Source organism: Pteronotus mesoamericanus, unplaced genomic scaffold, assembly GCF_021234165.1.
Source record: "Pteronotus mesoamericanus isolate MK-2021 breed Mesoamerican mustached bat unplaced genomic scaffold, CSHL_Meso_final contig_230, whole genome shotgun sequence".
NCBI classification, from domain to species: domain Eukaryota; kingdom Metazoa; phylum Chordata; class Mammalia; order Chiroptera; family Mormoopidae; genus Pteronotus; species Pteronotus mesoamericanus.
This window is the reverse complement of record NW_026555096.1, coordinates 1,479,681-1,504,008: the sequence shown is the minus strand read 5'-3', so window position 1 is coordinate 1,504,008 and position 24,328 is coordinate 1,479,681. Positions and strand designations below refer to the sequence as shown.

At 41.9% G+C, this 24,328-nt stretch overlaps 1 protein-coding gene across 1 annotated transcript in view; it reads left to right on the top strand.

The window, feature by feature from the left end:
* Positions 1–24,328, top strand: part of WDFY4 (WDFY family member 4) — a 328,638-nt gene that overhangs the window by 173,202 nt on the left and 131,108 nt on the right. The window contains exons 38-39 of the mRNA XM_054572378.1: positions 903–1,088; positions 2,796–2,932. Of these exons, the coding sequence (XP_054428353.1) occupies positions 903–1,088; positions 2,796–2,932 (323 nt within the window). The remainder of the gene's footprint in view (positions 1–902; positions 1,089–2,795; positions 2,933–24,328) is intronic.

The following is a 24,328-nucleotide window of genomic DNA, read 5'->3' as shown; positions in this document are numbered from 1 at the left end:
TTTGTTAAGCAAAATAAAAAGCATTTAGATCCGTGTGTTTGAGAGATTGCTCTTTCTCAGTCCAGGAGGCCTCAGAAGACCACCTCCTTTTGCTGACACCATACGAGATTTTGTGATACTAGATGATAGGCACAAGAGCTTGCTTTCTGGTCAGATAGGTGCTCAAAGCCAGTGCTCAAAAATCTTGTGAATTTAAATTTTACTCTGACAGAATTGATTACAACATGAACATTATCATCTGGGGACTTGGCGGTAGAGTGGACCGAGCAATGTCCATCCCGCTAGGGTGATAAAACAGACTGTAGAGGCTGGTACCAAAGGGGGGGCCCAGTGGCCAAAGATCAAAGGGAATTTAGGCACTGGCCATGGAATTATAGTTGTGGGGTACAGCAGATAGAATGGCTTGGTAGATTTGTCCATATCTGGGCAAATATAAGGCACTGAGCTAGGTGGCTGGTAGGAAGCTTGATCTACTGCCAGGAAAGAGGACTGGCTTAGGTCCTGGTCCCATGGCCACAGACTTAGTTTTGGTCCATTCCTCTGAGGGGCTAATATAAAAGATAGCTTGGAAGGAGCTTTTGGGGGAAAGCTATTTGGTTACCTAGAGCTCTCACAAGTATCCCTCTGTGTGGCATCTAATAGAATTGGGAGGTGAGGGAAAGAAGTCCGCGAACCCCACCAATCATGATTTCCAACTCTGGACATGTGAGACAGGCAGGATTTCATGGTGGGAAGTTAGAAGCAGGGCAAAAGCCAGCTCACAATAGGTGCTGGTAGCATTGCAAAGCTAGGGTGATGTTCAAAATGGATGTCAATGAAAGCAGCCACGACATGCCATCTCCTAGTCTTTTTGGGAGGAGCACAGAGGCTGTCCTGACCATGTGATGTGCTCTTCCTCTCAGTCCAGCACAGCATCCAGAAGACAGTGCAGACACTCTGGCAGCAGCTCATGGCACAGAGGCGGCAGGAGCTAGAGGACACCTTCAAGATTGATCTCTCTGTAAAACCTGGGGAAAGAGAAGTGAAGATTGAAGAGGTCACCCCACTCTGGGAGGAGACGATGCTCAAGGCCTGGCAGCATTACCTAGGTCTCTGTCCACTTGGCTCCAGAGAACAGAACTTCTGGGTCTCATAGAGCCAGATTTTCCCAGGATTTTGCATGGGGCCCAGAGACTTTCGACCAAAAACTTCTCTCTCATTCTTTGGGGTGGGATTTATATCACTGAAACCTCATGAATCTTTGCTCATAAAGAATAAATACTGCTTTGCATCTTAGGTGAAAGGAAGGCCCAGAGGTGTGAACCGAGCAAGCAGATTTTAGAAACTTCTTAGATTGAAGGGCCACCAAGTCAGAACCCCAACCTGGACTCTGGAGCTTGGGGCTCAAGGTCCTGCCCTGATATTCACCTATTAGCTTCAAAGCCTCACACCACTTTATGTAGTGACCCAGAGCTTCAGTTTCTTCATGTTCCAAGCAAAAGTCTTCACCCCCAAAATATTAATGTCTCTTGCATTCTCTTAGTGACTCAACATTTTTACCACCATATTATCAGTGCAGCTGTGAAAATGATGTTTTAATTTTGTTTTTAAAGAGGTAATTTCTGTCAAATTATTGTTCATATACTTGTAAGTCTCAGCATCACAAAATTCGCAGTTAGTTGACAGTTATTTCCATCTACTCAGTGGTATAACATCTTTTACTTTCTTGGTTTCCCAAATTAGCCCTCACAAATATGTATCTGCATATGTGACCAATTTGAATTTAAGATGTCATATTCCATTTCAGGGAAAAGTTCAATAATATAGGACATATATACCCATATACAAGGGGAGACCCCCAAAAACCTGGAATTTATTTATAAAAAATTGTATATTCTTACATGTTTAAACTTCAGTCACCTTCGAAGTACTCTCCATTTGATGCAATACACCTATTAAGGTATTTTTTTCCACTGCTCAAAATAATTTTTGAACTTGTCAATTTTGATACTTTTTAGTGCTTCTGCCATTTTTTGTTTCACTTCTACATTGGCAAAATGTTTCCCTTTATTTCATCTGGGGAAACAAACAAAAAAGTCACTCGGGGAAAGATCAGGTGAATAGGGATTATGGGGCATGAGGGTCATGCCATTTTTGGTCAAAAACTGCTGAACACTCAGTGCTGTGTGGGCAGGTGCGCTTGCATATCACCCATCATGAAATGGGCCAACACAATGAAAGAGTCTTAAAAAAAGTTCACTGAAGCCAAACACAGCCTCTAACAACAATACCAGCTGATACACTGATACAGATGGGTTCCTAGAATACTCACCTAGTGGGGGAAACTTACACTACAAGGGGCCCACCCTCCAGAAGATAATTCTGTTTTGGGCAGATCCCTCCTCATATATACATATAGTGAAATAAAATGGTGAGATGGATCTTAAGCTTACAAATGGCTCTCTTTTTGCAAAAAAACACATTTTGCAAACTTTCTATATTTCAGGGCCTATGTTTTAAACACATAATCTTATTTACTTTTCATGACACCACAATGAGGTTAGATACTGTTATTCCCATTTTATTGTATGAAAACACTGAGGTTTAGGAACTTTAGCTAACTGCCCAACAGTTAGTGAACTGTGGAGCTAGGAGTGTAAGCCAGGAGCTGGTAGCCTGGGCTGTTCCCCGTTTTGAAGGCAGGCACACCAGGCTCAAGCCTCTGGCTAGCCATTTGAAAGCCAAACCAGCTGTAGAAATAGTGAGTGTTCTTTTCTCACTTTTTCATCTAATAGTCATTGTTTTTCTGTCCCCAGCATCTGAGAAGAAATCTCTGGCCAGTCGCTTGAATGTCGGACACCACAGCAAAGTCACTTCATGGAGTGGAAGTTTGTCTTCAGCCATGAGGTTGATCCCTGGGCGGCAGACCAAGGACCCTGAGTATAAGACAGAGGTGAGCCCAGAACCCTTTTCCTTAGAGAAGCATCAGCCATTTTCTTCAAACCCCTTGAGTCATGTCTTATCTCTCTCTTGTCACTAGACAAATCCAGTTCCATGTTTTTCTGAGCTTTCAAGGATATGCATGTGGCTTCCCAGTTGAGGCTACATCTAGAGGAGCAAGGTCTTCAGCTAGCTTTAACTTAATGTGAATATGGGTTCCCCTTGAGTGCCAAGAGTAGGTGATCATTACGGCATTAAAAGCCAAACCAGTCCTTGACCCATTCTCTTTTTGAGTCAGATATGTTCAGAGAGCACTGGCCCGTACCTCACTAAGAGCAGGGTGTGTGGGCTCAGCAAAGGGGGGATTTCTTCCCCTTGTGCTATTTTGTTGGTGCTGTTATTGGGAGATGCAGTGTTACAGCCTCTTGACTACATGGGGCTGAGATGTTGGGGTTTTCTAATTAATTTCCCTAAAGCTGCATAATGATCCTAAAACTCAGTGGCACCAACAATGATTTTTTTGTGATCATGGATACTGTGGTAAGGAATTTGGAGCATAGCAGGTTTGGGAGTGTGTCTTTACTCCAAGATGTCTGGGCCTGTTCTAGAATCAGTGGAAGACTCTTTACTCACACATCTGGTGGTTTCTGCTGACTCTTGTCTGATACCTTATTGAGACTGTTGGTTGGAACACCTATACATAGCTTCTCCATGTGTCCTGGGCTTCCTTAAAACCTGGTGATGGGGTTTCAAAGACCAGTTTCCCCAGAGAGAGGAAAGGAGAGAGAGCGCGAGAGCTAGAGAGAGAGAGAGAGAGAATGAGAATGAACTAGGCAGAAGCCACATTGCCTTGCCTTCCATGACCTTGCCTCTGCTGTGTTCTTTGGGTTGAGATAGGCACAAAGTTCTGCCCAGGTTCAAGGACATGGAAATATACTCTGTTTGGGGAGGACCTGGCAAGGTTCTGCAAGAGCATGTAGGCTCTTTTTGGAAAACACAATCTGTCATATGTTTTAATGTGTGGGTCACTGACTTATCTTCAGAGGCAGACTATGATCATTGAATGGATATAGCCTTAGGGTCAGGAGGCTATGGGCAGTTTACTTACCTTCCCTGAATCTTTATCTCTTTACATCCACACTGGGACAAATAACTGTGAGAAACTGAGAAAGGGCTCCCCAGGGAGGTAGATTAGTTGGTTGGTAGACACAGAACATGATTTGAGCTCTCTGCCCATTTAACTTTGGAAATTGGGCTTGACTTCAACAAATATCACCTGCTCAGAATCTGGGCCCTGCTGTCCCTGTGTGTCCACTGTGATCAATGACTAATGCACTGTTATCACATATTGGGAAGAAGAAAAGAATGAAGGGCTTCCTGCAACCACCCAGGCAACTAAGGTTAAGAGAATTTCTTTGTTCTAAGCTTCCAAAACCAGAGGCCTCAGTACATATGGAGAAAGAGCCTAACCACAGAAGGGAGGACAGGAAATGAGCTTTCCTGGTCTGGCTTGCCTCCTGGTTCAGAATTAGCATAGGCTGTGTCCTGAGCACTTGGTTTTGTGGAAGACACTGCTGGGTAAGTGTGCAGACAGACTTGCTGGCTGAGCAAATGAGTGAATAACTTAGATTTTGTATCAGCTGCATCACACAGCTATTATGAGCTCCATTTTATAGATGAGGAAACTGAATCTAAAAAAAAAAAAAAATGTCAAGGGATTTGCAGCCAGGAAGTGGCAAAGTGAAGGTATTATTTCCTACCTCTGTACTGCCATGTCTTTCATAGCCTCTCAGAGCTTCAATTCCTGAGCACACAACTGAGAATGTGCTCTGTTTACACTAGAATATATGGAAATATTCTGTTTCAGTTGTCCCAATTTTTCCCCCTTTGCCCTCCTCCACCGATCCCGTTCCCCATTCCCACAGTTAATTCCCACACTGTTCATGTTCGTGAGTCATTCATACATGTTCTTTGTCAGGTCCCCTCCTCCCTTCCCCCTCTTTCTACCATTATCCCTCTCCCCCTTTCCCTCTGATCACTTTCAGTTGGTTCCATGTTTCTATGCCTGTGGTTATATTTTGTTCATTAGTTTATTTTGTTCTTTAGATTCCTCTTATAGGTGAGATCATATGGTATTTGTCTTTTACCAACTGGCTTATTTCACTTAGCATAATATTTTCCACTTCCATCCATGCTATTGTAAAAGGTAGAAGTTCCTTCTTTATTCCTGCTGCATAGTATTCCATTGTGTTAACATACCACAGGTTTTTAATCCACTCATTTACTGTTGGGCACGGCTGTTTCTAGCACTTGGCTATTTATTGTAAATAGTGCTGCTGTGAACATTGGGATGCATACACTCTTTGAATTGGTGTTTCAGGAATCTTAGGGTATAATCCAAACAGTGGAATTGCCAGGTCAAAAGGCAGTTCCATTTTTAATTTTTTGAGGAAATGCCATACTGTTTTACACAGTGGCTGCACCAGTCTGCATTCCCACCAACAGTGCACTAGAGTCCGCTTTCTCCACAACCTCACCAGCACTTGTTGTTTGTTGACTTGTTTATGATGGCTATTCTGACCTGTGTGAGGTGATACCTCATTGTGACTTTAATTTTTATCTCTCTAATGGCTACTGATGTTGAGCATTTTTTCATATGTATATGGACCATCTGTATGACCCCCCTGGAGTAGTGTGTACTCGTATCTTTTACCTATTTTTTTAATCGGATTGTTTGTCTTCCTGGTGCTGTGTCATATGAGTTCTTTATGTACTTTGGAGATCAAACCCTTGTCCAATATATCATTGGCAAATATGTTCTCCCATACAGTTGGTTCCCTTTTCATTTTGATGATGGTTTCTTTAGCCATGCAGAAGGATTTTAGTTTGATATAACCCCATTTGTTTATTTTTTCCTTTATTTCTCTTGTCCTAGGAGATACATCAGCAAAAATATTGCTGCATGGGATATCTGAAATTTTCCTGCTTATGTTCTCCTCTAGGACTTTTATAGTGTCATGACTTATATTTAAGTATTTTATCTATTTTGAGTTTATTCTGGAGTATGGTGTAAGTTGATGGTCTAGTTTCATTTTTTTTTTTTTTGCAGGTATCAGTCCAGTCCTCCGCACACCATTTATTGAAGAGGCTATCTTTATGCTCATGCCTCCTTTGTCAAATATTAATTGACCATGATAGAGACATGGCTTTATTTCTGGGCGCTCTATTCTGTTCCACTGATCTATGTGTCTGTTGTTATGCCAGACTGTTTTGATTACAGTGGCCTTGTACTATAGTTTGATATGGGGCCTTGTGAGCCTTCCTCTTTTGTTCTTTTCTCTCAATATTCCTGAGGCTATCCAGAGTCTTTTTTGGTTCCACATAAATTTTTGAAATATTTATGCTAGATCTGTGAAATATGCCATTGGTATTTTACTAGGAATTGCATTGAATCTATAGATTGCTTTCGGTTGTTTGGGCATTTTAATGATGTTAATTCTTCCAATCCATGAACACAGTATATGCTTACATTTATTTGTATCTTCCTTAATTTCTTTCTTCAGTATTCTATAGTTTTCCGAGTACAGGTCTTTTACTTCCTTGGCTAAATTCATTCCTAGGTACTTTATTTTTCTTGTTGCTATAGTAAATGAAATTTTTTTCCTAGTTTCTCTTTCTGATATTTCATTGTTGGTGTACACAAATGCCGTCAGTTTCTGAATATTGACTCTGTATTGTGCTGTTTTGCCAAATACTCTTATTAGGTCAAGTAGTTTTTTGGTGGGGGCTATAGGGTTTTCTATGTACACTATCATGTTATCTGCAAACAATGACAGTTTTATTTCCTTCTTTTCAATTTGGATGCCTTTTATTTCTTTTTCTTGTCTGATTTCTGAGGCTAGGACTTCCAGTACTATGTTGAATAAGAGTAGTGAGAGTGGGCAGTCTTATCTTGTTCCTGATCTTAAAGGGAAAGCTTTTAATTTTATCCTATTGAGTATAATGTTGGCTTTAGGTTTTTCATATATGGCTGTTACTACGTTGAGGTATGCTCCCTTTATTCCCACTTTACTGAGTGTTTTTATCATAAATGGGTGCTGGATTATATCAAATGATTTTTCATCATCTATTGGTATGATAATGTGATATTTTCCTTCATTTTTTAAATGTGGTGTATTATATTTATTGATTTGATTTGTGAAAATCGTACCATCCTTGCATCCCTGGGATGAATTCAACTTGATCACTGTGTATGATCTTTTTAATGTATGTCTGAATCTGGATTGCTAGTGTTCTGTTGAGGATTTTAGCATCTATGTTCATCAGGGATATTGGCCTATGTTTTCTTTCTTTGTTGTGTCTTTACCTGGTTTTGGAATTAGGATGATACTGGCCTCCTAAAAAGAGATTGGGTGTGTTCCCTCTCCCTGAATATTTTTAGACTAGTTTGAGAGGGAGAGGAGTTAGTTTTTCCTTAAGTGTTTGGTAAAATTCACCTGTGAAGCCCTCCGGCCCAGGGCTTTTGTGTGCTGGGAGTTTGTTGATTATTCCCTCAATTTCACTAGTTATTTTTGGTTTATTCGGGCTTTCTGCTTCTTTTTGATTCAGTTTTGGAACACTGTATGTTTCTAGAAATTTTTCTATTTTTCCCAGGTTGTCCAATTTCTTGGCATTTAGTTGTGCATAGTAATTTCTTAAAATCCTTTGTAATTCTGTGGTATTTGTTGTAACTTCTCATTTTTTTCTCATTTTATTTATTTGGGTCCCCTCTCTTTTTTTCTTGATGAGTCTGTTTAAAGCTTGTCTATTTTGTTTATCTTTTCAAACAACCAGATCCTGGATTTATTGATCCTTTGAAATGTTCTTGTAGTCTCTATGTCATTTAATGCTGCCCTGATCTTCATTGTTTCCTTCCTTCTACTTGCTCTGGTCTTTGTTTGTTGTTGTTCTTGTTGTTCTTGTAGATGCAGGGTTAGGTTGTTTATTTGAGAATTTTCTATCTTCTCTAGATAGGCCTGTATTTATATGAACTTTGCTCTCAGCATTGCCTTCGCTGTGTCCCATAGGTTTTGGGCTGTTGTGTGTTCATTTTCATTTGTTCCAGATACTTTTTGATTTCTTCTTGATCATATTGTCTACCCATTCCTTATTTAATAATATGTTATTCAGAGTCCATGTATTTGAATGTTTTTGAGTATTTTCCTTGAGGTTGGTTCTAGTTTCAAGCCATTGTGATTTGAGAAGATGCTTGTTATGATTTCAAAATTCTTGAATATGTTGAGGTTTGTTTTGTGTCCTTCTGTGTGGTCTTTCTTTGAAAATGTTTCATGAGCACTTGAAAAGAATGTATATTTTGCTTCTTTGGGGTGAAAGATTCAGTATATATCAGTTAGGTCCATTTCATCTAGAGTGTTGTTCAATGCCACATTACCCTTTTTGATTCTTTGATTGGAAGATCTATCCATTGTTGACAATGGAGAGTTAAAATCCCCTATCATGAATGTGTTGCTGTTGATATCTTTGTTGAAGTCCTCCAAGATTTCCCTTATATATTCATGAGCTACTATGTTTGGTGCATATATGTTTACAAGGGTTATCTCTTTTTGATGGATTACTCCCTTAAGTATTATGTAGTGTCCTTCTTTGTCTCTTTTTCTGGCCTTTGTTTTGAAATATATTTGTCTGATATATCTAACATTAAGTACTGTTGCCCCAGCTTTTTGTTCATGTTCATTTGCTTGGAATATTTTTTTCCATCCCTTCACTTTCAGTCTGTGTAGATCTTTTGTTCTGATACGTGTCTCTTGTAGACAGCATTTATGTGGGTCATGTTTTCTTATTCATTTAGCTACCCTATATCTTGTGATTGGAGCATTTAATCCATTTATATTTAAGGTTACTATTGATAGGTACTTAGTCATTGCCATTTTTTTCCCATTCGTTTCTGTGTTCCTCTCTTTCTCCCTTTCTCTCTCTTTTTCTTCATCTCTCTAAAGTAATCCTTTTAGCATCTCTTGGTAGTGATGTATTCTTTTAGCCTTTTTTTTTTTTGTCTGATGAATTCCTTATTTTGCCTTCCATTTTAATTGAGAGCCTTGCTGGGTAGAGTAGTCTTGGTTGTAGGCCTTCGCTTTTCACTACTTGGAATACTTCTTGCCATCCCCTTCTGGCTTGGGGTATTTCTGTTGAGAAATCAGCTGATATCCTTATGGGAGCTACCTTGTATGTTGCTAGCTGTTTCTCCATTTCTGTTTTTAAGATTCTCTCTTTGTCTTTGAATTTTGCCATTCTAATTATGATGTGTCTTGGAGTGGGCCTATTTGGGTTCACTTGATTGGGACCCTATGTGCTTCCTGGACTTGCATGACTTTTCCCTCAATAACTTAGGGAAGTTTTCTGTTATTTCTTTTTCAAATAGATTTTCTATCCCTTGCCCCTCCTCTTCTCCTTTTGGTATCCCTATGATACAAATATTATTATGTTTCATGTTGTCCTGCAGCTCCTTTAAATCCTTTTCATTCCTTTTGCGTCTTTTTTCATTTTGTTGCTTTCTTTGGGCTCCTTGTCCTCCAGCTCGCTGATTTGATCCTCTGCTTCATATAGCCTGCTTTTAATTCCTTCCCTTGTGGAGACGGACCCAGCAGGGTGCTCCTGAGCTAGGCCACCCTGATCTGCAGAGTATGTAATCCTGCAGGTCGGAGTTGGGCTCGTCTGTCTGCCTGGGGACCTGCCTGGCTGCAGCAAGTCTCAGCTGATCAGGTCCTGGCATCCAGCCCCTAGCCTGCGGCTCTCTTGCTGGAGGCTTGGGCCCAGACTCTCAATCATGCCCAGTCCGCTGCTGCCAGTCATGCTGGGTTGGGTCCCACAGTCCCTTCAGTGTGACTGTATTCCTCTGAGAGTTCTTTGTTAGGAGAGCTGCTACACACACATGCATGTATGAGCACCAGGTCCCTGCTGAGTCTCAAATCTCGCCTCAGGTCCCCTTTTAAAAGAGTTTCTGTGTGGCCCGCATACTGCAGCACCAAGCCCTGGAGTGGCCTGTTCTCCACATGCTCCCCCTCCCCAGAAATCATGGTCTCTGTAGGTCAGGGCTGACTACCACCTGCCAGAGCCTCCAAGAGTTTTAGATAAAGTTTCTCTGTGGCTCTCTCCCAGGTAGCTCTGGGAATAGTCCTACAGCATTACTATAACATGGGGCAATGGTGAGGTGCTGTCCCTGCTCCCTCCAGAGGTTCTCAACTTCATCTGGGCCTACTCCCACTGCACTCTTTCTGTAGCTAGCACCTCCCAGGCTGACTCTCTCTGTCCCCAGAGCTCGCAGCTCCTGAGCCATTCTGCAGCCTCCCCAAGCCTACTCAGCCAGAAATGCCAGTTTAGGCAGTGGTGGCAGCAGTTGCTCCACTAGGAGAGCCTGGGCTGCCTGCTTCTGAGTGCCCTGCAGTTGGGCAGGCTCTTGCCCACTCACGCACATGCTCCACACTCTCATCTGCATACGCAATCACTTGCACATGCTGCCACTCACTCTTCACTGGATTTTAGAGTTGATTGCCCTATAGTTTAGCTGCAAGACCAGTCCAGGTCAAGGAGCAAGAGAATGGAGCTTCCAGCTACTCTGCAGCCATCTTGGATCTCTTTTATGGTATAGCTTTCTATACCAAGGGAATGAACATTCCACACAGACTGTTACTGTACTGATCCCTGGTAGCTGGGGCATCCCTACTTGCCTATGCACTTTTGCTTGACCAATGATATTTGTGGCAGGAGGTATCCCACCCCTCTTCCTTTGGCTTCACCCTGGAGCTTCTACTCTTTGACCAAGTCAGCACTGCCCATGGGAGGTCAGGCCTGTCTGTCTTGGAGCTAAGGAAGGGATGGCTGGGATGCTGGGTATGGACATCAATTTTATGGGAACCTTTACAGGCTATTGATGCTGCCTCTTGCCAGTGCCACACTCCCTTCCAGGTCACTGTCATTGCCTCAGCTGAGATGCCTTCAAGTCCTAGAGAGATGAGTTGAGAAACCAGCTCATCTGAATAAAGCTTGAATAGGCTGCAATTTTTGGATCACATAGGTTCATAAATGGCTTGTCACAGTTCACTCTTTACTCATTGAGAGATCTGGAAAAAAGAATATTTGAAATTGATTCTGTTTTTTGGTGAAGGCAAGCTGTTGAAGACATTTCTACGTCAACCGAGGTATCATTCATTCATTCATTTACTCAACACTCATTAAGTGCTGACTCTGCATCCTGCTCTAAGCACTGAAGTTATAGGAGAGAGGAAAACTAATCTATTCTCTAATTTAATGGAGGCTGCTTTCTAGGGAGTGAAGATTGACAATAAACATAGGAAATGCTAATTGCAACGAGGAAAAATAGAACAGGGTGGCTGGAGAGGATGGCGAGAGAGGTGTCAGGCTATTTACGTGAGGTGGTCAGATGCCCTCTCTGACAGGAGTCATTGGAGTAGAGAAACAAGGAAGGACATATGCCTTGTTACTCTCCAGGAAAGAGTGGTCAGGCATAGAGGACTGTCAGGCCAAGGCACCAAGACAGGCATGTGTGGGGATGTCCTAGGGCAGCAACAGCCAGTGTGTCTGGACTAAAGTGGAGAGAGGACAGCCACCAGGGACAGCACCCTCAGTTGTTATTCTCTAGAAGATCTGTGCTTTTCTACAGCAATTTATGACCAGCAGGACTCTGTCATTGCTGTTTTCCTCTTTGACCTGGGCACTTAGGAGCTTGGAGAGACATGCATAACCCAATTCTTGTAACTGAACATACCTTGTGGGATAAACTTCTGCAAAACACATGTACACTTGCACACACACATGTATGTGCAAGTATCCTTGCCCCTGACTTCTTCTTCCTATTTGAGCCCCACTTGTTTATTCTTAAATGTGTTTTGTTTATCCTCTCTACAAACTAATAGCCTGTGGATTTTTATAGTCAAATTATTTTTGAAGCAAAGTGGATTATGTTTTAATTTTGAAAATTAACTACATCTTCGCTTAGCAGCACCCTATTCCAGTACCTCAGTCTGGGATGGACACAGTCCCTGTTACATAGAAGTTTCTTAAAGAATGTATAGGAAACTGCATGGAACTCCCCATCCTTTGGCTGAGGTAGAACTCACCAGCCTCAGACCCCACATCCATCACGCATCCTCACAAGATGCCTTTGTTGCTGACAGAAGGCACAACTTCTCAGGTACATATGTATACTGTGATGTCATAGGATAAGAGCATCAACTATTTGCCCTGGGGTCTGTTTAATTATTTTTAAAAATTAATTTTGATTATTACAGCTGATTACACCTCAGTGAGCAATGTAATTGATATTTTCTAATGTATCCCAAGGAACATTTTGTACAACACACTTTTTGTTGTTGAAGGTTAAAGACTCCGTTATTGGTTTTCCCCTAAATATGCCCACATCATTAGTCCCTCCAGTGAGAAGGTCGCCATCTGGAAAGAGCAGCATGGAGACATTATTCAGGCACGAGTGCATGAAATTGGTGTTTCTGCATCTTCTGTCTCTCTTCTGGAAAGGAGAGGCTTGTAATTAAAGGAGTTGGTTTTGGAGGAAACATTATTCATTTGGTGTTATTCCTTATCATGTCAGCCTCTGACAGCTCTGCAGCACTGATAAATTGTTCCTTGGAGCCAGACTCACAGTGTACAAGTCCTAATTCCTTTTACCTACCTTCATCTTTAGTAGAAAATGTTTCCTTCTTGGCAGGCGAGACTTTGAGGCAAGAATGATATGGTAGGTGCAGTTTCTTCTTTTTCTTTCCCTTAACATCCTTCAGAGTCCCTTCTGGGATCCAGCTGTAAAGTCATGGTCTCTACTAGGGTGAAGGCTGTAGTGTCAGCCTGTTGGACAGAGGTTGGGATCTTGGGCTCCCTCAAGGCCATCAAGCCAACTCAGGGTGTCCTGGAAGCCACTTCATCCTTCCCCCGCAATGTGGTCAGCCCTCTCTCTTCACAGCAGTCATTGTGTCTTTGCTTACCTGCTTGGTGTCAGACTTTTTCGTTTAAAACCAAGTTGAATAAACATCAACATCCAATGTTGGTTTCTTAGTTTTGACAGACACACCATGGTGATGGTGTCAGTTAAAATAATGTTAACATGAGAAACCAGGTAAGGGCTTGACAAGAATTCTCTGTAGTATCTTTAGAACTTTTCTGTAAATCCAAAATTATTTCAAAATATAAAGTGTATCTGTCATCATATTTCTTTAAAGCATTAGCAAATAGAAATGGATATGCTGGATGTGGGAGCTGGGGACTGGCTGGGATGAGGCTGAGCAGATGAGTGGCTCCTGGGCCTTGACAGAGCAGAGGGGTGATTGAGGGTGTGATGGGTGATCAGGGGTGTGGTAAGTGGCAGGATGAGCATGAGGTCAGGTTGGGTGTGTCATGGCCCATAAGTGGGGGCTGAGCCAGGAGAGTGTAATGTTTCTGTATGTACAGGTTATATTGCAGGTTAGGGACCTTGAGATCGGAGCCAATCTGGGGACTATGGGCATTTTCATTCAGGCAGGACACAATGGGGGTCACAGCAACAGTGACCAGAGCAGTGGTCAGAAAACACCAGAGAATTCTTTTTAACCAAGGCTGAGGTGAGAAAAAGGGGGCCCCAAAACACAAAGGAACTAGGCTGTGAGATCTAGGGGTGTCCAGGCATGAGAGGTGGTTCCATTGGCTCAGCAGAGAACAGAGAGGAACAAGCCAAAGGGGGAAGGTTGAGAGTGCAGTGGGAGCCCCTCTGGGTGGGTGCAGCTGCCTGACCTATGTCTTGTCTGGCAAAATGTCAGTTGGATTTCACCCAACTTTTCTTCTAGGATCAACTAAATATTGTCTCATGCAGGGGCCAGGTGGGCCCCACTGGAGCAAAAATTAGGGGCTTATAGAGGAGCAAACCTCGTGGAACAGGGCCAGGCCATGTCTTTCATGTTTCATGGCTTTTGGAGATAGTTGAGCAAGATTTCAGTTGCTGTTTTCAAAGTGTAAATGGCCCCTGTAGAGAAGCAAGGGCTATATGGGAAGTAACAGAAATAGATGGGAAGGTACTAAAAGCCAGAGAGTGACACACTGAATTCTATGTCTGCCTGGTCAGGGACACTAAAGCACTGGACATTTGCCCCAAGGCCCTCAAAAGGGTGCTTTCGGGCAAGCCCCCTTCTCACCCATACACCTGTAAGGCCAGCAGTACCCGCACATGGCGGCCTTGAAGATCTCTGAGACTGGACGCCTCTGCAGGCAGATGACTGCAGATCTGTTATTGGCTACTTTTCTGAACATGTTCACAAGCCCACTGTGTCCCACTCCCAGCCAGTGTCCTGCCATGTCCCTGGCAGAGATGTTGGCTTAGCCTAGCTGAGTGATAGCTATATAAAGAGCAGTACTGGCTTGGGTCCCTGGCAGGGACAGGACATTTTGACCATTCATTCTGAGCACTTTACCCATTATCTCTTTTAAAAATCATTGTTTAAAATTCAAATATATACAGAAGTAGAGAAAATAATAAAACGAATTCCCACATATCTATCCATCATTTCCACACTATCAACTCATTACCAATCTTGTTTCATCCCCATCACTACCCACTTTCTCCTCTGCACAAAATAATTTTGAAGCAACATCCCAGACATCATATCATTACATGCACAAATGTTTCTGAATACTTGATTTTTTCTTTAAAGAAATCATGAAACCCAAATAAAAATTGCAGGAAAGAAAACAAATGGGCAGAATTAGAAGGCTTTGGCAGTCACTGTGTTGGGGTGATCCAGCAATTTCTGGTCAGTCTTTTCAGTGTGTTTGTATTTGTCCCCTGCTGCTGAACGATGATGGTCTTGCTGAGGCTGAAGGTGTGGGGAGCCTCACTGAAACTCATGCCCCTGTTTCAGGAAGGAGGGTGAGGTCTGATGGGGGACACCGGTGCTTGTGAGTTCAGTGTTCACTGGGTGAACGGCACTGGAGGAGGAAGCCTCAGAGTGCGCTTGGCTGGGAAAAGAGCTCATGACTCAGGAGAGCCTGGGCTGAGGAGATGTGAAAATAGAAAGCAAAGGGCTTTGAAGTGAATGGGAGGGAAGTAAGCCAAAGAGCCTTGGGTAACAGCTGAAAAAGTAAGAATACAGTTGTGAAAACAAAAGTTAGAATTCTCAGAGAGGTTCTGTAAAAAGAGCCAGAGTTGAACTTCTATAAGAGGTTGTAGAAATTTTTAAAATCTGAAATTTAGAAGGTTGTCACATGGAATACTTTTACTTAAACTTGTAGTAAATTCAACATGCTGTTTGTGGCCAAGGGAGAGAAATTTCACAGGAGGTGAATATGCCTGTAAGAGAAATGTTTCAAAGCAGGTGGCTAAAGTTTGGGTGAAATTAAGACACATGAGGACTTCTCAAATTGAAGGGGCAAGAGAACTGAGAGAGGTGAGACCTTGACAATCCGTTCTCACTGGCACAGAAAAGGCGCAGAGAAGGCAACCTCTGTCAGCAAATCAGGCAAGAAGTGGGCTGGCGAGACAATTAAAAACTATGGAAAAGAGAAGAGTGATTCAGAAAACCTGAAGTCACAAACTGTATGAAAAATCGCAATTTGTGTTCTGTGGTGGGAAAAGTCTTGTGAGCAAGTAATTAAACACCAGCAAGTAATTAGCTGTTCGATGAATAAAACACTCACAAACAAATGAAAGTGTGATTTTAACAAAAGACTTTGAAAACTGTAAACTACCCTGCTGATGTAGTCATGGTTTCCTTAATTGTAGTGAGCAAGGCTGCAAATGACTTATTTTTCTCTTAGTGCTTTTCCTGAGATAACTGACCCTAAAAATAATGCCATTCTGCTCAGCCTGGCCTTACAGCTCTTTGTGGTGTGTCTGGACTAGGGTCATTTCCGGAAAGAACTTTCATTATGCTTTGGTTGTGGTGGGATTTGGGGGCAAGAAAGAGAAAAATTATTAAGTCCAATAATATCTTTTCTTAAACCTCTGAAGTTTCCTTTCTCACTTAAACTGTTGGTCTTGCAGGCAGCTGTGCTCCAACACTGCTCTCAGAATTGACTTTCTCACAGCAGTGCGGTATCCTGGGGCAGAGGTGGGATATGCAGAGAGGCAGGCAGCAAAAAGGGGTACATTAGCCCTTAAGGCTTTCTTCTGGTAGTCTGGGCACTCAACCAGGGCCCTCTCTCATTTCCTCCCTTCCCTTGATCACACACAGATGCATGCACACACACATACACACAGAGCATTCGGCAAACAACTGATGTTAGAACCTGCCCATCACATCAGTGAGAAGTGAGTGGGAAGGTGCTTCTTTGAACAAGGAGCTCTACACCATAACTGAACACAGTCGATAGGTCCTGACAGCAGAAGATTTGAAGAAGAAGCAGCATTACCAACACAGTGTTAGTATTCAGAATAATGGGGAAGCACAGTTACAGCCTGATGGACCCAGTGGCTTTCTTTTTTCATTTGAAGGAAGTATAAATATTACTAGTCTATCACAAGTGCCAGTTATAGGAATTTGAAAAATAGAAGTAAATGAGCAAAGCAAACACTGATACCTTTAGTGATGTTTCTTTACCAAGTGCATCATTTGTGAGACATCTTTATCTTTGTAATAGAAGGATAATTAACATCACTAATTATCTAATTAAGTTCATTAAGCATTCACCAACAGTGCACTGTGAAGTTGACATTATGTTCTACTGTCAACAAATGCTTTTGATTTCTTAGGAAGTAATTAAAATGTAAATTAGCATGCAATTATATGCACAGGGGAAGTTTTGAATCAGATATTCATTTCAAAACTGCTTAGAGCAATATAGTTTTTGTTTTTTTTTTCTTCAGTAACACCAGACATTTTGCTATTAGGGGTGTATATTAAAGTTGCCATTCTGTTGTTTGATGTTTTTGCATCATAGCAAGGTTATGGCACAATGTGACACAGGGTGTTTAGTTGGTATATTTGCTACTGTGCTTTGTGCTTTTGTTATTATTTGATCATTTTACTTAATATGTTAACTTATGTTTACATTCTTTGTGTTAAACATGTTATAACATATTTTCCCCCCAAAATCCTGCAACTTAAATTCTCAAGTGTGTTTACCCTTTAAAAGCATCTTAGGGAAAATCTTTTAATGTGTCCTTTCTGTCAGGTTAGGTTTGGAGAATGTAATCAATGACTTGCTGAGAGCAGGTGACACGCACAGGAAAGAGAGAAGCTGCAAAGATCGAACTTGTGGTCCAATGTCCTTGGTTGCAAGTTCACATTTTTCCCCTTTTTTAGTGTAGCCTCTTGATTTCTGATGACATACTACAACTTGGGTGAGCATGTTGTAGTGCTAAATATAATCACCTCATCAGATTAGAATCTTTCATGAAACATCACATTTTCTGGAAAGGAGCTTCCAAGATAGAAACCACAGTGCTCAAAGCCCCAGAATTTTTATTCTTCCAACAATCCTAACTGAATCCTCGGATGCCCATCTTCTACGGCAGCTTACAGTTTGTTGTGAGAGCTCAGTGGATGTGATGCCCACCTCTGCCATCTTCTGGCATGAAGACCCCTGGGCCGTTTGAGCATTGTGCTGATGTCACCTGCCCCATAAGGAGGAAAGGTTCTACTCATGATATTGAACCTCTTCAACCTCTTCTTGGACGATTTTTCCAAAGGTGGACTTAGGTGGTGCCAGTTCTAGGCCTACCAGTTTTATGTGAACAAGATTTCAGATAAATACAGAGAGAATACAATAGCCTAAGAAAACCTGTTCCTTATGCTCTGGCCCTGCCTAGAGCCAACTGAACTACTAACTGCCTATCACTGTGGGTATAGACAGATATCCCCATAGTCCAACCAAAGAGAGGCTGGACTCTTGGTTTAAGCAGGGGGCAGGCATCTTTGCACAGTGACTAGTGGTGGTTGTGGAGCTGGCTGGGCTTCAGTGATTGCTGGCCTCATGTAGAGGAAAGGGCCCCTGCACAGGGCTCACACAGAGATGGGAAGTTTATGGTCTGGGTCCTCCTGACTTCTGTCTGAGCTCTGCTAGTAAGCAGTGAGTTGTAGTACGGTCTGTATCCACTAGAAGAAGGGTTCCTTATTCTCATTTTTCCCATCAGAGAAGCTCCTTTTACTAATTCATGCATAAGACCATGGCTAGGTTAGCAGATACCCTTCACTGACCAAGGGATCCTGCTGATAAAATCAGAGGATGGCAACCTTATTCTGACACACAGCAAGTACCTACCTTAGCTAGTTGATGGGATTTCCTCTACCAGAATTTTCCACTCAACTGTTTACTCTTAAAACTTATCTTAAAACGTGGTCTACTATATCATCACTTACAAGAATGCAAAATCCACACAAGGAATGAATAGTCAATACTGACAGAACTCATTTCATCCCATGGGTTGCTTGTAGTTTTTCCTCCTGCTAGTTATACACTTCCTCACCTACAACTGGCACTAAGGCATGGCTCCACCACTGTGCTTCACAAAAGTTCATGACTCCATGAGCTCTGCCTTGGGAGAGCGGCTCAGAGCTACCTCCTTGAACATTCTTTTGAGCATTTGGCCTCATAACAAATGAGATTAAAGTTGTTTTCTTTTGCAGCAAGATGATAGCTTGAATCCCCTCCAAGAGAACAGGCATCAAGTTACGCAAGTTCTATGCATCAATACAATATTCTCAATGTAAGGTCACAGTCACTGTCCATTGAGAGACACATTGAATCTAAGTCATGTTTTCAAAACTTCTTAGGGATATAGATGCTTAGTTCCTTCCCCAAAGACTTCTACTCAATAGAAATGTCTAGTCTGAAAAGGTTAACTAGAACTTCTCATTTCCTTCTGTTAATTTTTTACTGATTTTCTGTCTTCTATATCCTATAATATTTTATTTTATTTTATTAACAAATCAGGCAAACTATGTTTATATGCCATATATGATAACTGTCATTGGGGAATATTTCAAAGTAACCTAAGGTTCAAGTCTACAGCACAACCTACAATATTTTAATGTATAGAAATACTGTATCATATGCAATTCAACAACAAATGAATTTTGACTAGACATAGCATTTCTTGATAAGAATACAGAAATGAATAACACATGGTCTTTATGTTTAAAGAGTCCTTGTTGTCTGGTTATTTATCTCCCTAGTTAGATAGAATATAAAAAGAACCACTGTAAATGGGGTTCTGAAAAATGATCAAGATTTTGTAAGCTAAAACAGATGAATCTTGGGTTGAATCCTTTTGAAAACTGAGTATAGTCCTTTACTTTAAAGGCTAATTATACCCAGGAATTTTTTTTTTGAGGTTCAAATTTTTGCGTATTAGATTTCATTATGTTAGGTATACCTGCATTCTCAAAACTAACCTTGTGATTAGGGGAAGGTATCATCATCACAGGAAATGCTTAAAAAATTTTTTTTGATATGACTTATGGGTGGAAGAAACATACTTTTGTTTATTCCTCCAAAGTTGTATACTTAACATATTCATCAGTGCAAAAAATGCTTTAGAGTTCACAGACAGAAGTGTTCCCAACTACATAAATAATGAAACGGCAGATGGTCATGGCATGGAGAATCAGGCTGAGGCCCTCCTGAGGCGCTGCTGCCATTCACAACCCGCAAGGCCCCCCTTGCACCACTTGGCCGCCAGGCGCCTGCCGCGCAAGCTACAGTGCACTCTCGCCCTGGGACCCATCTATTATGAGAAACAATTTTGGTTAATTAAAAAATTCTTTCAAAGTCTCAGAACAGAAAGTTCTGAAGTTTCTTTCTCTTTGCTATTGTTGATAGGGGTTGGTGAAATCTTTGCTCTTTGTCCATACAAAGAAGGGAGACTGGTTATGGAGGGGAAAGAGTGGGGACACAGTCTTGGCTGACCTGAGGGTAAAGCTCAGAGCCCTTGGGTGCTAATTTATGTATGAGTGTAACTGGGAGTAATAAAGGGTGTGGCTGAGGTCCTTGTGTAACAAAGGTGCCATTCAACAAGCACGTGTCCAAGTGCTTGCTGCAGTGGCTCTGACTCTTGGACTTCCATGCTAGGACCTATGTATGGACTGGAGTGCAGATGAAGCCTCTGGTCTCTGGGGAAACAGAGTGTAAACAAAGGGATTAGGGGAGAAAATATCAGAGTGTGACATCATCTGAAGGAAATTGAACATGGGCTGCAGTCTACCTTGTGACCACTCTCAGTCAGCAGGTCACAGAAGACCTCTCCAAAGAAGTGACAAGGAAGCTGAGAGGGAGGAGCAGTCATCCAGCCTCTGAGGGTGAGAGCTCCTAAGAAAGGCCCACCTTGTGTCAAGTCTCGAGGATGGTCATGAGTTTGTATATTTGAGAACTGAAAGAGAGGCTCATGTGGGTGGAATGCAGAGATTAAATGGAAGTGTGGTCCAGGAGGAGGGGGAACAGAGCCAGCTGTCAAGCATGATCAAAGTTCTCTAAGAGACCAAAAAATACCCCTATGTTTATGATTCCATTGGAATATATATAGATATCTATATCTATATCTATCTATCTATCTATCTATCTATCTATCTATCTATCTATATCTTTCATCTACTAAATGCCATTTCTGCTCTGAACAGTCCTTCCTTCAGCATTCTACACTGATTCATTGATTTCCTACCATATCCCAGACCCTTTGGTGAAGACCAAGGGATAATGACAAGAAAAGTCACAATCAGTGGCCTGCCAGACCCACCTTCTAAGCTGGTGAGACAACTACAATATAACAAGAGGTGTAAGGCTCAAAGAGGGCCCAGAATAAGGCAGGCCTAAGTCAGGCTTCTCAGAGAAGTTTGAGCTGAGACTCAGAGGAGGAAGAGAAGGAGGATGTGAGGAAAGATTGGTGGTAAGAGAGGAGTCCTTTTGGGTTCAAAGGGATAGTTGTAACCATATACCTGTGGTTCAGCTGCTGGCTTGGTATTACTGAAGTATCATATCCAGTTTCTCCTAATGTCATGTATTTATTTATATCTGACTCATTCCCCAGGGGATTTATGATAACTTTAGGTAAGGATGCATGAAATAAAATAAAGAAATGAGATCAGGAACAATAATAAAGGAGAAAGTCAATTCCTGGGGAATTAAGATAATAAATGTGTGTTCTCTAAAGACTTACAGTCAAACATCTATGTGGTTCTTGAGCTTTCTCCTGTACTTTAGGAACACTGCCCCTCTGAATGCCTGCCAATCTCTCCCCAGCCTGGCTATGACCCTGAGTGGCCACAGCTGCCTGGCCCCTGCCATGGGAGCATAATTGTCTTATTTATCTCTCTGGGTATATTTTTAAGTTCTTGGAGTGCAAACTGTGTGCCCTCATCATCTTTAAGGCCATAGGGCTAGCACAGGGCCTAGAGTGGAGCAGCTGCTGAGAATTGTTGGCTGAGAAAAGACTAACGAAAGAAATAAGGCCTATTTTCACCCACAGTGGCCACATCTATGAGAGCCTAACCTAAGAGAGAGGGGAGGGGTTGGTGTTGATTAGATTGCCTGTGACCCATGTGAAGCCCAACTGTAGGAACCTCCTGGCAAGTCCTGGTGTAGCTCCCAATAGCATAAAGGTGAGCAGGTGAACAGGATGTGGTCAGGATTGCCCTCCAGGCACCCCTGCTATGGGCCCAGATTGCTGCCAGCACTGTCCTGAGAGCTTGGACCAATGGTTCTGTGGTGACAGGGTGATCTTGAACAAAGTGGCCTTATCTCTCTCCATACAACCTAAAGAAGAAATTCTCCCCATAAACTCTAGTCAACATTTGTTATCTCTCTGAAATGTCAGAGGCAGAGTCTAGACTATCTCACTGCTAGGCATTATTTGGAGTAAAAGGAGCTGTATTAGTTTGCTTGAGCTGCCATGACAAAGTCCCATAGGTAGGGGGCTTCACCCATAGACATTTATGTTCACGGTTCCAGAGACTGGAAATCTGAGATCAAAGTGTTGGCAGGTTTGATTTATCTGGAGGCCTCTCTCCTTGGCTTGTAGACAACAATCTTCTTTTTTGCAAACATCCCTGGTTTCTCTTCCTTTTATGAAGGTACAAGCCAGACTGGATTAAGGCCCACTCTGAGGACCTTATTTAATATAATCACCTTTTTAAAAGCCCTATCTCAAAGTGCCTGTCACATTCTGAATTAAGAGGAGTTAGGGCTTCAACACATACATTTTGGAGAACACATTTTTGTTCATAAAAACACCTTGTGTCAATATGTGTTTAGGGGAAGGTGTTTCCATGGATTTCAAACCCTTGGGGTAGATCCTTATGTTTATCTCCCATCCAGACCCCTTCCATAATTCCTAATTTCCTGCCCCTGCTTGAGGAGGTGTGTGTCTCCATGAGCCTTACCTGTGAGAACAAGGCTGACAGAAATGCAGCAAGACTAGGCTGAGTTCACGGAGGATCAGCGTGGCAACACTTCCTATCTGTCAGAGCCTAATGGAGGCCCCTAAGTGCAAGACAGAGGCACAGAGACCAGGATGGGTAAGGGAGGCCCTTTGAGAAGGCCCTATACCAGCAGTTCTGAAGATTTTGTCCTTGGCCTCACCAAAGTGGGGTTTTTTTTAAGTAATTTTTCTCCATATGCTCATGACAATTGAATTTAATAAAAACATCACAGTTCAAAAGAGACAAATTAGTAACTACCATTCATCTTAGAAATTAATCTGTGAGTGAATTTAACAAGAGATGAATTGTGCTGTGGTGATCCGGTCCCTCTTCACCCACTCCAAGCCCCAGTTGTTTGTCATTATTGCTGGAAATATGATGATTACTCTGGTATTGCTTGACAATTATTAAGAATCCAGGGGCTATGTCTCCACAGCAGGGAAAAGTGCAATTATTGAGCACTTGGAGAAAAAAATCATTTCCTGGCCTGAGTCATCCAAACAGATATCCCCAAAGGCCCCTTGACCATGACCTGACGGTGGCTTGATTCAGAGCCCAGGCTGTTCTGTCACCTGGCATATATTATATCTTCTTCATTTTGTGGGTGCACTTGTAGATACTGTTTGCGATTTTCCAACAAATGGGGAAAGCATTTCATTGTCTTCTCATTGTTCATCATCTAACCCAAACCAGGTTGCCACTAAGGACTTATGTTCAAAGGCAGATACATCAGCTTTACATGGAGAAGACACAATAGAAAAAATGTGTAGGTAATCTGCATGTTGACTGTTTTGCAACAAAGAAAATACTGAATTTCAAATGGGTTTAAATGAGGCAGTGGTAATGAGAGCCAGAACTTCCCCAGCTCCTGATCCTCATCCTTCATAGACCTGGAAGGGTTGTCAACTGACCCTCTAGGGTTCATTAGTCCTGACCACAGGGAATGTTTTACTCTGGATAGAGAATGACCAACTGCAGACAACTTGGCTCAGAGGAGTGCAGAGGGCCTATGAGCTTCATTTCAGCATCTCAAACTTTTATAGTTGCCTCCATTTTTCAGGCCCCTGGGGACAGAGATGGGTGGTATTCTTGAGGAGCTTATAGTTGGGGAAAGCTGGTGGGGAACCCAGCCACTAATATGGAGCATTTACTCTGTATGGTGGGAACCCTGAGGAGGGGTGCTGAAAAGAGAAGTGCAGTAATAATAATCACTGGTCACATAATAACCACAGTGCTCACAAAGATATCATACTCTGTTGCTTACTGCCACCCAGCAACATGGCAGTTACTAAGCTGCCTCATCCTCTCAGCTCCCTCCAGTGGAGAAGAGGTGACCAACGAGTGGCTAGTGTGGCCAATGAGAGTGGTCAGTGAGAAGATGGGACACATGGGGCATGCATTTCCTCCACATCGGAAGTTCCACTCCAGCCTTGATGAATGAGAGATCACTTGAGTTAAACTTGAACATGTCACTTGTTTCTTTGGCCAAATAAAGTCAGATGTTAAAGAAATGTAGATTTTTCAATAAAATCAAAAAGCATGGTTATTTTTTTATGGACACATTAATGAATATTTAGAAACTTAAAAAAATTATGAAAAAGATTGCCCATAGTGAAGTAATATTATATGGTGTTAGGTTTTAAAATATAGTCATAAAATGGAAATCAAGTTGTCAACAATACTCTTAAAATTCTCTTAAATTATTCATTAATAATGATTCCATTTGTGGTTTTGTGAACTCCATACCATCCTTCTGAACACTCACTAGGAAGCTTTTCCACCATTTGGAGGTTAATTACTATTTCTTTAGAGGTTAAGTGTCTGATGAAGTGGTTAGCTTGTGCAATTTGGAAAAGCAAGACTTACCAAAAGTTATTTGTCTTTAAACATGAGAATTTTACTCTATCCAATGAATTGTCTACATCCAAGAGGAATATGAGACTGTCCACCAAGACCAGTGACTCACATCTTCCATTTCAGTTTCATGATGGGGCTTAGGTGGAGGG